At 37.3% G+C, this 17,746-nt stretch overlaps 1 protein-coding gene across 1 annotated transcript in view; it reads left to right on the plus strand.

The window, feature by feature from the left end:
• The window catches only part of CDC14A (cell division cycle 14A), a 155,795-nt gene that overhangs the window by 135,464 nt on the left and 2,585 nt on the right, over nucleotides 1-17,746 (plus strand). Inside the window, 3 exon segments of the mRNA XM_017865166.1 lie at nucleotides 5,241-5,400; nucleotides 15,706-15,821; nucleotides 16,888-16,935. Coding sequence (XP_017720655.1) covers nucleotides 5,241-5,400; nucleotides 15,706-15,821; nucleotides 16,888-16,935 — 324 coding nt within the window.

Genomic DNA, 17,746 nt, shown 5'->3' on the forward strand with positions numbered 1-17,746 from the left:
TTTTTGAGACAGAGTCTCGCTCTGTCGCCCAGGCTGGAGTGCAGTCGCCGGATCTCAGCTCCCTGCAAGCTCCACCTCCCGGGTTTAAGCCATTCTCCTGCCTCAGCCTCCCGAGTAGCTGGGACTACAGGCGCCTGCCACCTCGCCCGGCTAGTTTTTTTTGTATTTTGTAGTAAAGACGAGGTTTCACCGTGTTAGCCAGGAGGGTCTCGATCTCCTGACCTCGTGATCCGCCCGTCTCGGCCTCCCAAAGTGCTGGGATTACAGGCTTGAGCCACCGCGCCCGGCCGCAAGTGGTTATTGGTTACATGGATGAATTGTATAGTATGAACTCCGAGATTTTAGTGCACCCATCACCTGAGTAGTGTACATTGTACCCAATATGTAGTTTTTAATCCCTCTTGCCCATAGTCTCCATAGTCCATTATATTCACTCTGTATGCCTTTGCATACCTATACCATTTCCTTTTATGGTTTTCTTTTAGATACATGCAGTAGGTCAAGGAATATAGGCTAAAGATTTTTAATTATCTGTTTTAAGGATTTAAAATTTCGTGTTTCCTAAAATACAGAAATTATAATCCGAAATACCATAAAAATCAGAATTTAACAATACAAGATACTGTGTTTTATTAGAATTACAGGCATACTCCATAGGTTTGAGTTTACACTATTTATTGAAAATGACATTTTCGTAGTAACACTCAGTTATAGAAGTTTCTGATTTTCTTTTCAACAGTTACTGCTGCATTATCTGATCCATTTGTTGACTGCCAGTTGACACTGGAACTACTGGCTAAGCAAAAATAAAATCCTAATATGGGTTCAAGTATTAAGGATAATTAAGTATGTATCAGAATCTTTGGCAGTGGTTGCATCAGAAATTTATTATTAAATACTCATGCCAGTTATTACTCTGGATAGAAGACTGAATTTTTAAATTAATTTTGTATTATGGTAAAACATGTATAACATAAACCTTACAATTTTAACCATTATTATGTGTATAATTCAGTGACTTTATATATGTTCATAATGTTGTGCAGCCATCACCACTATTTCCAGAATGTTTTCATTGTTCCAAACAGAAACTATGTACCCATTAAACAATAAATCCCCATTATCTCCAACCCCTACCCAAGTCTCTGGAAACCTCTGTTCTATTTTCTGACATTATGAATTTGCCTGTTCTAGATTCCTCATGCAAATGGAATCATTCAATATTTGTCCTTTTGTGTCTGACTTATTTTACTTAGCACATTTTCAACGCTCATCCATGTTGTAATCAGAATTTCTTTTTGAGGCTGAATAATATTCCATTGTGTGTTATATATCCCATTTTATTTATCCATTCATTTGTTGATAGGCATTTGAGTTATTTCTACCTTTTGGTTATTGCGAATAATGCAACTATTATGAACATTGGTACACAAGTATCTATTTGAATCCCCAGTTTCAATGATTTTGACTATACACCTAAAAGTGGAGTTACTAGATCAGGTGGTAATTCTATGTGTAACCCTCTGAGGAACTGTGAAACTGTTTTCCACAATGGCTGTACCATTTTTCATCCCACTAGCAATGAATGAGGGGTGCAGTTTCTCTGTATCCTTACCATGAATGGTTTTTGCTTGTTTTGTTTTGTGTGCTCTGAATAAAACTATATGAAAAGGATTAGAGATGGGGGGAAAAGTATTGTAAGCAGTAAAAAAGTAAGCAGTAATGTATTAGGTTTAGTTATGAAGTTTGCATTTTGGCATGACACTCCAATGATCTAGCTTCTGATTGTAGGGTTCTATACCTAAACTAGATTTAGTTAGTTGAGTCTTTTGGAGAATACCCTTTCTCAGTTTTTTCCTTCTAACTTCATTTTCTAGTATGTTTCACAATTAACTGCCTTCCATTATACCTTCAGAAATTCTCTAAACATCTTCCTAGTGAATCATCCACTTGTATCGCAGCATTTGAAGAACTCCTTGAATACCTATCGCCGTCCCACCCCCTGCCTCTTGGTTACAGATTCCCATCTGTCTTCCTTTGATAGCAAGTTAGACCATTTTGTTAGCCTACTTCTTTAGGCCAGGAACTGTCTCTGTTTTCGTAATAACTCTGGGCTGGTGGAATAGAAGGTACACAAAACAGATTGGTACTCAAGTCATGGCTAGAGTAGGCCTAGGCCAAGCTAGAAAGTGGGTTACATTTCTACTTGAAGTGACCAAATAGTGGCTTTGGATGGACTTTGTGGTCAGGGTTGGGTTTTTTGGGAAAATGTGTCCAGGATGGAAGAAGGATGAAGATGAAGAGTTCGGTTGGTGTGGAGATGGGATTAGGCTGGGCTTAGGGAAGTGAAGGAGGACAGGTCAGCCACACACAGAAGACTGCACAATGGCTGGCTGCCATTGTGTTCTGTACTCAGAACTAGGAATATTCACTATAATAGTGCAACTGACTTGGATTTCATTAGAGGAATATTAAAAGTAGATGTAAAAAAAAGACCTGTGAAGGCTCTAGATCAGAATCAACTGTAACTTGGCTCATCACAAGCCAAATTATTTAGTTAGTTTCTTATGTCCCATGCCTGGCTAGCCTAAGCCCAACTAACCCAGGGCAAGGACATGGCTGAAAACAATGACCCCAGCACTGGCTGTACTTCTTAAGGCTCTATTCAAACCAAGACACATCCCTTCCTGTCATTTTAAAGCACATGCCCTATTAGCAGAGGGTCAGTAAATTTCATGCTGTCTTAGAAAATGCACTATATTCTTGGAGAATGTACTTTGAGCTGGTGTGTTAGCTTCATAAGATTTGATTTTTAAATACTAAATGCTTAAAAATACATGTTTTACTTCTTTTGTTTGAGATGAGGCTTTTAGGGAGTAATAGACACCACAATAAAAGCTAGCATGGTTTGCATTTTCAATAAAAAGGAATTTGCGTGAAGTGCTGCTTTTTCTCAAGAAGCACTTGCGTACAGCATTGCTTAGCAACACACAAATCAGCTCTGACACCTTATTCATCTTTAATATTCAGGTTCAAATCAAGCCTTTCCAGAGATGGGACAGATTGCGTCTTTCAAACCAAGCAAGTGAAAGTTGTCACTTTGTAATTTTCATCTTTAGGTTGGCAGCAGCATCAGAATTTTCATTTTATAACTTCTTTTGGAATTGGAATTTTTTTCAACTAGCCTCTTAGGTCCTTCTTCTCCTCTCTTTCCACTTTGTTTTTCATTCCTGAAGACCTTTAAAAGGTCTTTCCTTTATTTTGGGGATCAAATTTAAATTCCTTAGGATGACATGCAGGGCCCATCTCTCATAGCCTCTGCTTCAGCCAAATTAAATAATTCATGTTCATAAACGTGCTGTTTTCTTTGATATCACTTTTTCCAGCTCACGTTGTTTTCTTTGCTTGGCAATACTCTTAGCTGGGTAAGTCCTGCTTATCTTTCCAGATACTTCTGGAATGTTGGGGAACTTCTCTTTGATTCCTTCAGATTGAGTAAGGGGCCTCTTTTCCTGAGGTCCTGTGCAAATCCTGATCATAGAGTTTATAACATTGGACTTCATATGTTTGCTTTTCTCATCCTGAACTAGAAATCCCTTCTTGAGAGACAGGGATTCAGTCTTTCATCCATATATCCTGTCCTTCCTGTGTGTTTCATTTATCTGAATTTCTCAATATTTATGACAGAGCTGAATCTTCTCTTTTTTTATCATGATTTTTATTCCTTTCAACCTAACTCTCTCTCTCTCTCTCTATATGTATATATAGAGAGATAAATCAAAAGATATAGATATCTATATATATACATATACTTTAAGTTCTAGGGTACATGTGCACACTGTGCAGGTTTGGGAGGCTCCATTTGTGTTCCCACAAATGACATGATCTCATTCTTTTTTGTGGCTGCATAGTATTCCATGGTGTATATGTACCACATTTTTTTTAATCCAGTCTATCACTGATGGACATTTAGGTTGATTCCTTGTCTTTGCTATTGTGAATAGTGCTGCATGAACATTTGCGTATATGTGTCTTTATGGTAGAATTATTTATATTCCTCAAGATATATACTTAGTAGTGGGATTGCTGGGATGAATGGTAATTCTGTTTCTCACTCTTTGAGGAATTGCTGCACTGCTTTCCACAATGGTTGAACTAATTTACACTCCCACCAACAGTGTATAAGTGTTCCTTTCTCTCTGCAACCTCACCAGCATCTGTTATTTTTTAACTTTTTGATAATAGCCATTCTTACTGGTGTGTGGTGGTATCTCACTGTGGTTTTAATTTGCATTTCTCTAATGATCAGTGTTTTAACCTGAATTTTATGTGGTATGTGAAATCTTTGTGAGAAAGTATTACTCAATCCTGTTGCTTTAAAAAAAAATATCTGTTCTTACTGGTGGCATCTCCTTGATAATGCTATTATCAAAAAAGTGATATTTTTTATGATGAACCAGTGTTTTTAGTTTAATTCTATTCTGTAAAGTGTGTTATAGGATAAAAATAAAGTGATTTTATGGGATAGTTTATCTTAGAGGAAATGTATGAAGGTGATCCCATCAATAAAAATAAAATCCTCAGAATGTCATTTTGCTTACATATTTTAAATTATCTTCGTATAACTTTGAAAACAGTTGTGATTGTGCCTTAATGAATGAAAGAAAATTTATACATGAACTTCAAACACATTTTCTTTTCTAAGGACAATCTAATTGAGGCTATAAGCCTTGCTTTTAGATTCTGAGAGTAGGTTTTAAAAGTTATATGTGAGGGCCTTTCATGGTACCACCCAAAAGTAGATATGTAGTACTTTTTGGGTAATATCTCCCAAGTTCTTTCATCTACAGTTTTGAGTCCAGTTATTCTCTCTGTTTTTATAAACAGGCATATTAAATTGCTACTTGAGAAACTGAAGATTTCAAATTTATATTTAAAAGATAAATAGGCGCATAATATTTATTGCTGTGGAATTTGTTCTAAGCATCTGAGGACTTCAACAGTCAACTGTATAGACAAATATTGGAGGATGACATTTGTGTTGAATATAGAACCTTATTTTGGCTTTTTGAAAGTGACTTCATTGTTCTTTATTCTAAGATATAATTTTCTAGTCTGATTTGTAAATGCTTATTTGCTAAATCTTTTCCTTTATAAGACATCATACCTTTGAGATGAGAGTAGATTGTTTTAAAGATAACTTTTCTTGTCTTTTGTTGTTGTTGTTGCTTGTTTTACAGAAAACAAGCATCGTTGTGGGTCCAAGGAGACATTTTCCGATCCAAACTGAAAAATCGACCATCCAGTGAAGGAAGTATTAATAAAATTCTTTCTAGCCTAGATGATATGTCTATTGGTGGAAATCTTTCAAAAATACAAAACGTGGAACGATTTGGAGAGGTAAGTTTTCCCTAGGAAGATTCTATCTTAAAACTGATGTTCTGCATTTGTTTCTCAGTTGGACATATATAACATAACAGTGTCTTTTCTCTGGATGCCGAGAGTGCCAGGTTTTTAGATGTAGAGTCATCCATCTATATAGCAAGAAGCAGAGGAAAGGAACCAGTTGCCCTTAAAAAAAAAAAAATGGTATAATTTAAGGAGTAAATTATAAAGGAGGCTACTCTGGTAGGGGAGAATATTTACAGAAAGGAAACAGAAAAGCAAACTCTCTATTTGAAAATTAAAATAGATATCAAGAAGAAAAAATTTAATGTGACAATTGAAATAATACATACCACAAGTGGTGCTTTGAAAGCCTCAAATTCATGCTGATTTCTAAAGTAAGTGCCGACTTGAAAACATGATTAGGGCAACTCTTTTAAAAAAATTAAAGCTCTACTATAAACAAACCACCTTAAATAGTTGATATATATTGTCTGATTTAATATTCATAACTACCTGGTGAGTTAGGTAATACTATCTCTATTTATAGGAAGGAAATTGTGTATCAGAGATGTTCTAACCTCAGTGTCAAACATGGTTCAATCCATGTCTGTCTGAGTCCAAGCTTGTGTTTTTTTATATTACACCCTGTTACCTCTGAATAAAAATAGAAGAGATTTACTAAGAATTAGGATTATGAGCATTTTTGGGACTAGAAACAACATTGAAACCATTTGTTTGGTTCCACTCTTGTAAAGACAAGAAACTAAAGTTCCAGGGTTGTTTAGTAGTGGGGCCACTTTGAGAACTGGGCATTCAATTCCTAGTTTAGTCTTTCTACCACGTTATGCCTAAGGTGAAGCTAAGTGTCTGGCTTATATTTTTATATCTCTAAAGCAGCAAAAAAAAAAAGAAAGAAAAAAAAAGACCTGTTCAAAATAGTGGAACAAGCCAGGCAGGGTGATGTGTGCCTCTGTGGTCCCAGTTACTTGGGAGACTGAAGTGGGAGGATATTTGAGCCCAGGAGTCGAAGCTGTAGTGAGCTATGATAGCACCACTGTACTCCATCCTGGGCGACAGAGCAAGAACCCGTGTCTAAAAAATAAAAAAGAAAAAGAAAAAATATAGAAGCAACAATGTAGATTTACATTCTATTAAACAGTGACCCATTAGACCCAGACAAGGGCCTTAAACCAAATACTGTGGCTCAAGCTTAGCCCACAAGGAACCCAGAATGGAAGGAACACATCATAGCTCTCTTAGGTTAATGATTGGCATCCCAAACAGATTTCTTTTTAGCAAGAAAGCCAGAGTGCTTGGAGATTGGGAGCGTGAGTTTTCTTTCAAGGACAAAAGGATGGAGACCGTTGGAAGAACTGATTTTTAAACCTAGTGCTCTGTTCTCCAGGATGGCTGCTGGTGAGGTGACTAAGTTTACCCATTTAAGTCATCTGTCCTGATGAAATATACACCTTATCCAAGGTCATGTTGATGTTAGAGCTTTTGTTGACTTTCTTGTCTCTGTGTTCCAGTCTCACCTATTAAGAGCAAATAAAAAGAAAGGCTCTGAACTAAGATTTTAATGTGATAATATAGCTAAGCAAGAATACCTTTTTCTTGCTCTAGTCAGCATTTCCTTCCCAGGTTGAGTTCAAGTAAACAGGGCTTTGAGTTATGAACTCTGAAAAGACAAACATAAAGTTAATCCTGTTATCTGAAAAACATATTTACCTTGCAGGAACATAGTACTTTCTATATCATAATCTTGATTAGATTAACATCTGGTAGTTAGAACATTTTATTCTCATACTCTTTTAATCCCCAATCTGTCGATCTTAAGAATACTTAACATTTATGTATCACTGTGAGGGTAAGGAATGCAGTATGATTGGAATTTAAAATAAGTCAGTTTTAAATATAAGTATATGTAAGTCTATTCCCTGGTCTTAGTCCATTTGGGCTGCTGTAACAAAACACTACAGGCTAGGCGGCTTATAAACAACAGAAATTTATTTCTCACAGTTCTGCAGGTTGGGAAGTTCAAGATCAAGGCATCAACAGGTTTGGTGTCTGGTGAGGGCCTGCCTACTGGTTCATAGACAGCACCTTCTGCATCTTCGCATGGCAAAAAGAGCAAACAAACTCTTAATGCCATCATGTTGGGGGTTGGGATTTCAACATATGAATTTTGGGGACTACAAATATTCAGACCATAGCATCCCCCCCCATCGTTATTTTAGTTTTAGCCATTGAAATGCTATTGTTTCTGAAATTCAAGGGCAGAAATGAAAGAATTCAGAGATGCTACAGAATGATGGTATGGTGAATATTTTACACAGCATCATGTATAAGGCTCTTGGACTACTTTATTAGCTAGTTAATGGCTTTGTGCAAGTAACTCTTACAAGCACTTTTCTTGCCATGCTTATCTGGTGCCAGCTCTGGAATATCACATGAATATGGAATATTAGCTCGCTCAAAATTGGACTTAACAGAGTTATTAATGTCTTTATTGTTCTTATAAATTGCACATGGAATAATAGATTGAGAATGCTCTAAGAATTTAATGTGTTTCAAGTTGCATGGAGGGTGAAAGTCCATGGAATTTCTGGATTTACTTAGTTTGTATATATAGAAAGTGCAAAAAAGCAGTATTCCTCTTGAGATTGCCTTGAAAAAAAATATTAAAGCAGAGATTCTAAATTTTTTTTTCTTTCTAGGCCTACAGTAATTTTCTTGTGATTAGTTACTAAGAAGCTCTGTATTACCAGATTTGGAGAATTCGAATATAGTTTTTTAGGCCGGGCATCGTGGCTTATGCCTGTAATCCTGGCACTTTGGGAGGCTGAGGCGGATGGATCACTTGAGGTCAGGAGTTTGAGACCAGCCTGGCCAGCATAATGAAACCCCATCACTACTAAAAATAGAAAAAAAAAAATTAGCCAGGTGTGATGGCACATGCCTGTAGTTTCAGCTTCTTGGGAGGCTGAGGCACGAGAATCACTTGAACCCAAGAGGCAGAGGTTGCAGTGAGCTGAGATCCTGCCACTGCACTCCAGCCTGGGCAACAGAGCGAGATCATCTCAAAAAAAAAAAAAAAAAAAAGTACAGTTTTTTTAGTGCTTAGGATGTAGGTGAAAGGAAAACAACCAGAATGATGCAGATCATAGTGATGGACTAGGTTGTGGTTTTAATGAATGTTCTTTGTCAACTTAGAGTTATGAGAAATAAAATAGAGGCTTCACTTTTATAGAGCCTGGACTTCAGTGCTGGACTGGGCACTATGAAATATACACAGCCCATCCTGTGGATGTAGGTTAGGCTCCCTGCTCCCTGCTCCTGCCTTGCACTATACTTTTCCTCCTCAGTCCTCATCCCTCCTTCCCATACTCTCTAGGAAGGTAGAGACTTTTATTTGTCTTCATCACGATTCTATTTTTGACCAAAGGCCTTAATAAGTATTATGTGAATGGATGAAGAAGGCTTATAGTTTCAGAGAAAAAAAAGGACAGAGACATGAAATTGGTAATAATCTAAGCTACACAAGTGCATTATGTCCTCAAATACAAAATAGTACTAGCAATAAGTGCTCACTTTAACATTTAGGGCCTATAGGTCCATTATGGCTTGGAGTTATTTTTAAAGATGGGATTTAAAGTACTTTATTTAAAGTGCAAATATTAAATCAGGATCTTAGCATGAAGGCACTATGTGCCAGGAACTGTTTTAGGCACTTGACATTAATGAACTCTTTTAATCCTTACAGTAGCCGTATGAAATAGGCAGTGTTACTAGGCCCATTTACAGGAGACATACCTGAGTTAGAGGTCAAACCATCTGCCCAAGATCCTAAGTACATGGTGAGGTGGTCATTTGAACTTCTGTGCTCTGGCTCCAAAGCCTGTGCACTCAGCAACCCTCCCAGGAGGCCTCTCACTATACTCTGCTAGCTCTCTATGAGGTCTTCATTGTGGCTTTAGTAAATTATATACAGTAATTTTGAGCAAAACTGTAACCATTCCTGCTAATAAACTCCTCCTGGAATAACAAGGGTTTTTACATTTTGTCTTTCTACTTTAGGGCTATAGTCCGTTATTAGCATGCCAATCAGTAGATGCTCTTGACTTAGTGATATTAATTAGATACAGGTGCTGCTAATATTCAGCCAAGTTCCTACAAATTAACAATCAAGTAGACAAGAATGTAGTTGTTTTAATTACATCTTTGAGATATTGTGATTTATAAAATCCATCAAGTACTCATAAGCAGGGTGCATCTTAGAAAAATCTATGAAGTAAAAATTAAATCTCTAATGTCCTGCTTTTAAGCACCTTTCTTTCCCCTCTTATGACGGTGAAGACCAGTTCTAATCTGAATGCCATTGGGATCCACCAGAGGTTATTAAGCAGGGGAGTGACAGCCCACTGAATCATGGTGTCAGGAGATCACTCTGGCCATGGTGTCATATAGGGCTGAGGGTGGAAGGCCAGGGAGCTGGTGATGGGGAGGTCCAGGTTTTAAAGGTCCCAACCAGTGGCAGTGAGTGGGGCAGCCAGAAGAGAGATGTGGGTAGCTCTGATAAATTCAAACTTTTTATTGATCAGAAGCAGCTTATTATAAAGAGGACATCTTTGCCTTTTCCCAACACTTACATCTGTAGGTTCAACATCTGAGAGCTGAAAAGAACTTTAGAGATGACCCAGCCACCTTTCCTAGCCGATTTATTAAAATCTGCTAAAATTTCCATTCTCATCTTTATCTTCCAGTTCTTGGACTTCTATTTTTACTCATTTCTATTTAAACTGTCTATTTATGTCATTTTTCTATTATGACTCTTCCATCTTTATTCCCTAGTGTGCTATATTCTATCTCATAGATCTCTTCTTGATGAGACTTTCCATAGCCTTTCCTATAGCTTACTGTGCCATGATTTTGTTTACGTTTTGGTCAGCAATTACTCTATCCAGCTGAAATCTGTGGACATGATTGTGTGTGGAGAAAACAACTGGTGGAATAAAATATTTATTCTTTATGGTGTTATTTGTTCTTTCACTAGGTCATCACTCTTGTTTTTTTTTTTTTTTTTTTTTTTTTTTTTTTAATTGTACTTCTTTTGCTACAGTATTTTAGTTTACTGTCATTTTTTTGCCTTTATGTAGGGCAGTCCGGTATCCAAAAGAAAGAGTGTTGCTGCTTATATCCTCCAAAGGGCAATGGGGCGTCTGAGAGCAGACCCCTTTCCTTTGGGGGACAAAGATAGGAGGGTCTTCCCTGGACTAGGTAGGGTTCTTCATTGTTGCCAGCACATCAGCCATGTGGTTTTGTTTCTTTTCAGCGGATTCCAGGGAATCTGCTTCTCCTGGACCAGCTTAGGACAAGAGGGAGTCTGCCCTGGCATTTTGTAGGGAGAGGGGCTGGAGCCTAAGGGCAGAATGGAGGCCCAGGGTGGGTTCTCCTCATTTGTGATTTGTGAATGTGTTCTTTAGTTGTCATGAAGAATGAATCTGGTATAAGGAAGGAGGCCTAACAGCACCTGATGAGAAAAGTTTTCAAACTTTCCCCTGGCTACCAACTCATGAGATTGATTTGTGCCACACAATATATTGTACTGCATTTGCTAATAAACATTTTCCTCCTCCAGGCTCTTATGACCTGGTATATCTTATAGGATCAATCCCCTAATAAATATAAGGCTTGTTATATTTATATCTGTGTATCTTATTCAGTATTCCAGGAGGCCAAAGTCCTTTTCCATATAGCTTTTTAGTTTCTTAATTCTGTAATTTAATGTAAATATGTTTTGAATAATGTTAACTATTTTTGTTGAATTTGAAGGCTATTTATTAATCACTGAGAATTTTATAGTTTTATGTTGTATCTTTCATAGTCCTAAAAATGCCCCACACTTTTGTACAATGGCCACAGAGACAAAATAAAAGAAGATTAGTTTAGACAAAAAATAATACAGTTTTCATTTTAGTAAATTTTTTCAGACCTGTATTGCCTGTCTGGATCTTTCCCCCTTCTTCCCTCTCCCCAAGTCTGGGCTCCCCTGCAGTTTCCCATACCCTAATCCAATCCATCATCTCTCATGATGACCACTTAAATGTGTCCCCCCCGAGTCTTGACCTCCAATTCATTCTCACAATGATCAATGGGAGGAAATATATGCAACATATACAAATGAGGGGGGTTTGTGGGTATAAAGAACTCTTACAAATCACCAAAATACTGTGTACACAAATAAAACAATATGGGAACCCTCCTGGCTGGTAAACGTAAAAAAGGTTCTACTTCCCTAGAAATGGAAGAAACACAAATTTAAATGATGAAATGCTATTTATGCCTATCAAATGTATTAAAAATGTATGCAGTATTGACAAACGTTTAGGGAATAAAAAGCTCTGAAACATTGCTAGTTGGAATTTACAATGGTACAACCTTTTTGGAGGGCAATTTGATCATGTAGAAGATGACTTTAAAAAGAATTCCACTTCTATGAATTTGTCTTAAGGCAATAATAAGAGAGTGTTCATAAACCAGGTATATATGAGAGTATGTTTGTTGAGGCTATTTATAGTGATGAAAGAGAACAGTCTAACCTAGGGTATCAGTTAAATAATAACATTAGGCATATCTAGACAATGGAATTTTATGGAGCCATAAAATGACAGAGATTTTAAAAAATGTGCCCTGAAAAACTTTCACAATATGTTTTTTAAGTTAAAAAAGTTACAAAGCAGCATATGTATATAATACAACCTCTTTTTGTAAGGAAGAAGTAGGTTGAAGGTTTTATATAGTGCAGGGAAAATTCTGGAAGACTATGTGCCAGAATGTTAATGTGTTTTGCTTTTGATAGTAAATATATAGGTGATTTAAATATTTTTTCATGTTTACCTATACTTTATTACTAATGACAAACATATGGTAAACATATCTCCATATATATGGTAAATGCATATATATTTATGATACATAAAAATATATCATAAATATATCTGCATCTCTCTCTCTATATATCTATATATCTATATTATTTATTTATTTATTTATTTTGAGACAGAGTCTCTATCGCCCAGGCTGGAGTGCAATGGTGTGATCTCGGCTCACTGCAACCTCCGCCTCCCGGGTTCAAGTGATTCTCATGCCTCAGTCTCCCAAGTAGCTGGGATTATAGGCACGTGCCACCACACCCAGCTAATTTTTATATTTTTAGCAGAGATGGGGTTTCACTTTGTGGGCCAGGCTGGTCTTGAACTCCTTGCCTCATGTGATCCACCTGCCTTGGCCTCCCAAAGTACTGGGATTACAGGCGTGAGCCACCATGCCTAGCCAAATACTTTTTTTTTTTTTTTTTTTAAGAAAAAACACCCCTGCCCTTGTCATCACCACCTCAGCTGCTCGCCTGAGAGGAGCTGGGGGAGAACGGTGGCCCGTGAGGCTCGTTGCAGACAATGCGGCGGCTCCTGTGAGGGTGTTTAAGTAAACTTGAGGGGAGGAAGTAAAAGTATGTTGAATCTGGGTAGTTAAGTGCATGGCTGTGTATTGTAGTGTTTTTGCTGTTTTCTGATTTTGAAGTGTATCATAATTTACAGAAATATTTGACCTTTAAGATTCACAATAGAATGAGAGAAAAATACATGTAAAGTAATTATAATTTAAAGTGTACTGTTATTTAATTTTCTGTTTAACTGTATATCTTTTAAAATGCTTTTATTCTTTTCAAGCAATATATGATTACAGCTTAAAAAATATCAACTAGTGTTGAATTCTAGCAACAAGAAATATCAATCTCCTCTCTCACCTTTCTGTATCTGTGGACCCACTTCCAAAGGGGGAAACCTCTAGGAAAATTATACTAATATTTTTAGTGCCATTTTTCTATTGTGAATACCTTGCTTATGTTGCTGTTTTTTAATTGGTCAATTTTGGACATTTTCCTATTGCCTCCTGGTTGTCATAGACACGATGCAGCTCTTCTGTCTCACTGTCACCACCACTCCCAATATAACTATACTTGTTAGATCAAATAATGTGCACATTATTACTATGTAAATATTGTTCATGGTTGAGCTTAGTAGTACACTATGACTGTTTTCTTTTTTGACACTCTCTTTGTTTGTCCTAGACTTAATTACCTTTTTTTATTTGCATAGTTTTCTGTGCATTTAGGAAAAGATAATGCTTTAAAAAGTCGTGCCAAACAATTTTAAATTTTTTCGAAATCTCAACACAGCAAAATTCCATTCTAATTCCATTCTCTTCCTGAAGACATTTCTCCCTTCTAACTTGGACTGGTTATTCTTAGCCCTCATGTATGTGTGTGTGTGTGTGTGTGTGTGTGTGTGTGTGAAGTCCTAGGATCAGAACTATATAGTCTGATTCTGTAACTCTTCTTCATATTCTTCAGTTAGATCCCTAATTTTATTGGATCTCATGTTATCTTTCCTTTTTTCCTGAAGAGCATATCCTGTAATAGTTTTCTCAGAAAGATTGTATGGGTAGTAAATTTTTATATCTGTTTTACCTTTACACTTACCTGAAAGGTTGAATTTTAGAATTACAGGTTGAGAATCATTTATATTTAGAATTCTGAAGGTGTTTCTAGTGAGAAACATAAAGAGCCTCCTAGTTGGAGGAACAACCAGCGTTCCTGGTTTTCAAAATCCTGCAAAAGCACCCAGTTGACAATGAAACTGATTGTGGTAAGGATTCTGTCAGCTCCTCCTAGAAGCTTTCTTGGCCATTCTCATGATGGCCTATATGCTTTTTGGCCTCACCTCATATTCAGGACACTCTGACTCTGTGCTAAGTAACTGGTAACATCCCAGCACGTTGAGTGCTTACTGCAGCCTGGTGAAGCTGAACCCACCTTCTCAGGTGCACCATCCCACTAGCAAGCCTAGCCTTCAGACCTTCCTGATTCCTGCTCTTGCAGACTTCCTTTGATGGTAGTAAGTTCCTCCCCCGTTGGGATTGTATGAATAGAATTGAATGGTAAAACTGATTCCTGGAGATTTTTTCCAAGTGCAACTTGAGACTCTAAGAGAACCCTCTGTCATGAAGACTGCATGATCCTGTGACTATTGAGCTGGTATTCTTCTTGGGCAGGACGACCTTTCCTGGGGTCTTGGGCTGTGTCACTTGTACCCATTCTATAAGGGATTGCCTCTAGGAAGCTTTTGTCCTTATTCTTTCTTTCCCACTGGCCTGGTGCTCTGCATTTCTTTATTTCTTTTTTAAACTCAGAGATGTGATAGTGAGATTTGGTCTTTTTACTCAGGACATGCCTACTGAGTCCCAGAGTTACCTGTGGAACCCAACATAGGTGGCAGGGAGTGAGGAGGTATTGCGATCAGAAATGACTCAAATGTAACTGATGGAAGTATATTTTTCATCAAACAAGAGTTCTAGTTTTAAATAGGGAGGGGACTCTTAGGGCTGGGAGGGATTTTAGCAAATCCAAGCACTTTGATTTTTCAGTTGAGGAAAAAAGGCAAAATACAGTCTTCACTGGTGCAATGACAGTGTGCTGTGGCATGTATTTTAGAAAGAACATTGCATCTTGGGACGAGAAATCTAATTTTGAAGTCATACGAAGGTCATTAAGAGTTTATGGGAACTTGGGCAGTATTCCTAACTTCCATGAGTGTGTCCTTTCTTCATCGATAAATTAAGGGTATCAGTGTCTCCCCCTGCATCAGCGCTGTTGAAGAGACTAGCATTTGAAGAGACTAGCCTGATACCTCTATTTTTCAAACAATAAAGACTTATTTCAGAAGGAAAGATCTAGTGAACAAGGCCCTTTAAATCCTTCTGAAAAGAACTTGTGTGCTTTTAATAGTGTTAAAATAATTACTGTGTTAAAAACTTACTGTATAGATATCCTAAAGTGTTTTATCTTGTATTTTGTAAACAAGTTATGGAATTTGCAGTGATGGCTCCTGGTAGTATCTAAAAATATGTTTGTACTGCATCTGTGGGCCCTTCTGTATCTAGGCTATATTCCAACGCATGATTGTGTCTGCAGGAGAGAGTCTCCTCTGTTGGGGTCCATTGTAACAAACAGCTCCTTTTATATTCTACCACATCTATTCCCATGCTTCTTTGATTTGGAATTTGACTTGTTGCCTGTTGAACTGGCAAATAGTTGAGTGTTCTTTTGGGTAAACTTTGACAATGCTGATTCATAGTACCTCTAGTGACTTAATCTTTATTGACATAATCTGTATAAAATGTATCTATATATGTAATCTATTAAGAAACCTATATAAAGCCAAATTTTGACCATTCTATGGAATGGGTATTTTTTTCCAGAATAACTTAGAAGATGATGAAGATGTGGAAAGGAAAAATGGTATAACCCAGGGAGACAAACTACGTGCCTTAAAAAGTCAGAGACAGCCACGTACCTCACCATCCTGTGCATTTAGGTAGATCTGTTTTAAACACTTCAATTCATAGTGTGCTTCCCTTTGTGAATAGAACATTTAATCTTCTCTTTAATCTGTAATCTTCTCTTTTGAATTTTGTTCTACAAATACTAAGTTTACTATTTCGTGTTGTTTATTAATTGTTTTATCACTGTTGGGAGTAGCTAAAGTTTAGAAGTTTACCAAAAGCAACTGCTGCATCTCAGTCTCTGGAATTCTACCTTAAGCTGCAAAGCAGTTATCTCTGGGATGTTTCAAATTCCTTTTGGATTTCTCCCCTGCTGTGAATGAGTTTCTTGTCCTGTGTTGGATCCTCACAGGTGTGCTGAGGCTTTTGTGTTGACTCATAGTGTATGGAAAAGTATATGCCAGTCTCTGGCAATCCAAGCTAAGTCTGCAGCTTTACCTTCTATTTTTGAAAATTGAATAAGCAATTCTTACCTGTGCCTGTAAAGTTATAAGCCATCTTGACTTTGAAGTCTCAAACTACTCACTGGAATCAATGATGAGACTTGCATTCTGATCACAACATTTGAAACCTGCTGGTAGTTCAGATTGGGTTTAAAAAAAGGTTTTGGAATTAAAAGGTGCAAACATTTGTAAATATCATTTTTAAAAAATTGCAATATACTGGGTGGCAAAGCCCCAGTCCGCAAATTAATATAATGGGAAGCAGCAACATTTCTTTGACTTATAAATAAGAGACACACATAGCAGAAGGATGTTTTGCTGGTATGACAAACACCAAACAGATTCTCAGGGAATTTAGTTTTCATGTGTAATCTGGGAGAAACTATAGCACTGTAGTCAGATTGGGTCTTTACCGAGTTCCTGATCTAAGGAATAAAGGTTCATATTGCTCAAAGATGAGGTTATCATTTTCTGCAGTATTATGAGAAAAGGGGATAGCAAGCCTGGTTCTGGGTAATCTAGTATCCATTTGCAAGGTTTCTCCCTTTTGCTAATTTAATATTTTTACTGGTTTGATACCATTTGATGTGCCTTGTGGTCTTTGTGAAAACGTGTGGCCTGGTGATATGTGAGCATCTGTCTTTGATTTCCGCAGGTCGGATGATGCAAAAGGACACCCAAGAGCAGTGTCCCAGCCTTTCAGGTACTGCCAATGAGGTTCAATGTCTAGTAGCTTGTAAATATATGCTTCCTTTTAGCCGTGTTTCCCAAGTCTCAAACATGAAAATCAACTGTACACAGCTTTTTGATTTTTAAATTGCTTCCTTTCTCTTCCATATTGTTTATGCCTTATTTTTAATGCTTACCATGAAAAGGATTTTTTTTTTTTTGCTGGTATGCCCACAGGGCTGTGTGGTATTGGTAGAGACATCAATGTATTTTGTGCTCTTAGCTCATTGTGGGGGGTCTCTCAGAAACTACAGGTGCTCTGCATCTTTCCTTTTGATCTAGTGATAGATCTAGCTTAAATTGTTTCCATTTCTATTTGTCCTCTTTCCCTCTGTTTTTTCCCAATCAGCATGCATTTGTTCCCCTCCTTTATTTTCTGGTCTTATTTTCTTCTCTACCTTCCTTTTGAAGAGGGAACACTAGTTTTGTTCTGTGGAAAAATGTCCCCTGAAACCTCCTGGAGTGGTACCACAATCCGATGTGGCACTCGGTGAGAGCAGTAGAGATGTTTGGTCAAGAATGTTGATGAAATAGGGGAAAGAAGCTCTTCACCTGCTGGTTCTTATTCATTCTTAGGTTTAGGACTGTTTAGTGAGGGCAGTTCTAAGAGGGCTCAAGCTTCTGGAGCTTCTGGAGAAGCTTGAATTGCTTCTTGGTAGAATTTTTCCCATAGAAAAATCGCTTCTTGGTAGAATTTTATTTTGAAGGCAAAACATGAGCTTAAGCTGCTGTTTGGAGGGTGGATAATGAAGGAGAGAGTCTACAAGTGAATAAGCTTTTATCTA

The sequence above is a fragment of the Rhinopithecus bieti genome, unplaced genomic scaffold (genome assembly GCF_001698545.2).
Source record: "Rhinopithecus bieti isolate Rb0 unplaced genomic scaffold, ASM169854v2 scaffold_78620, whole genome shotgun sequence".
NCBI classification, from domain to species: Eukaryota; Metazoa; Chordata; class Mammalia; order Primates; family Cercopithecidae; genus Rhinopithecus; species Rhinopithecus bieti.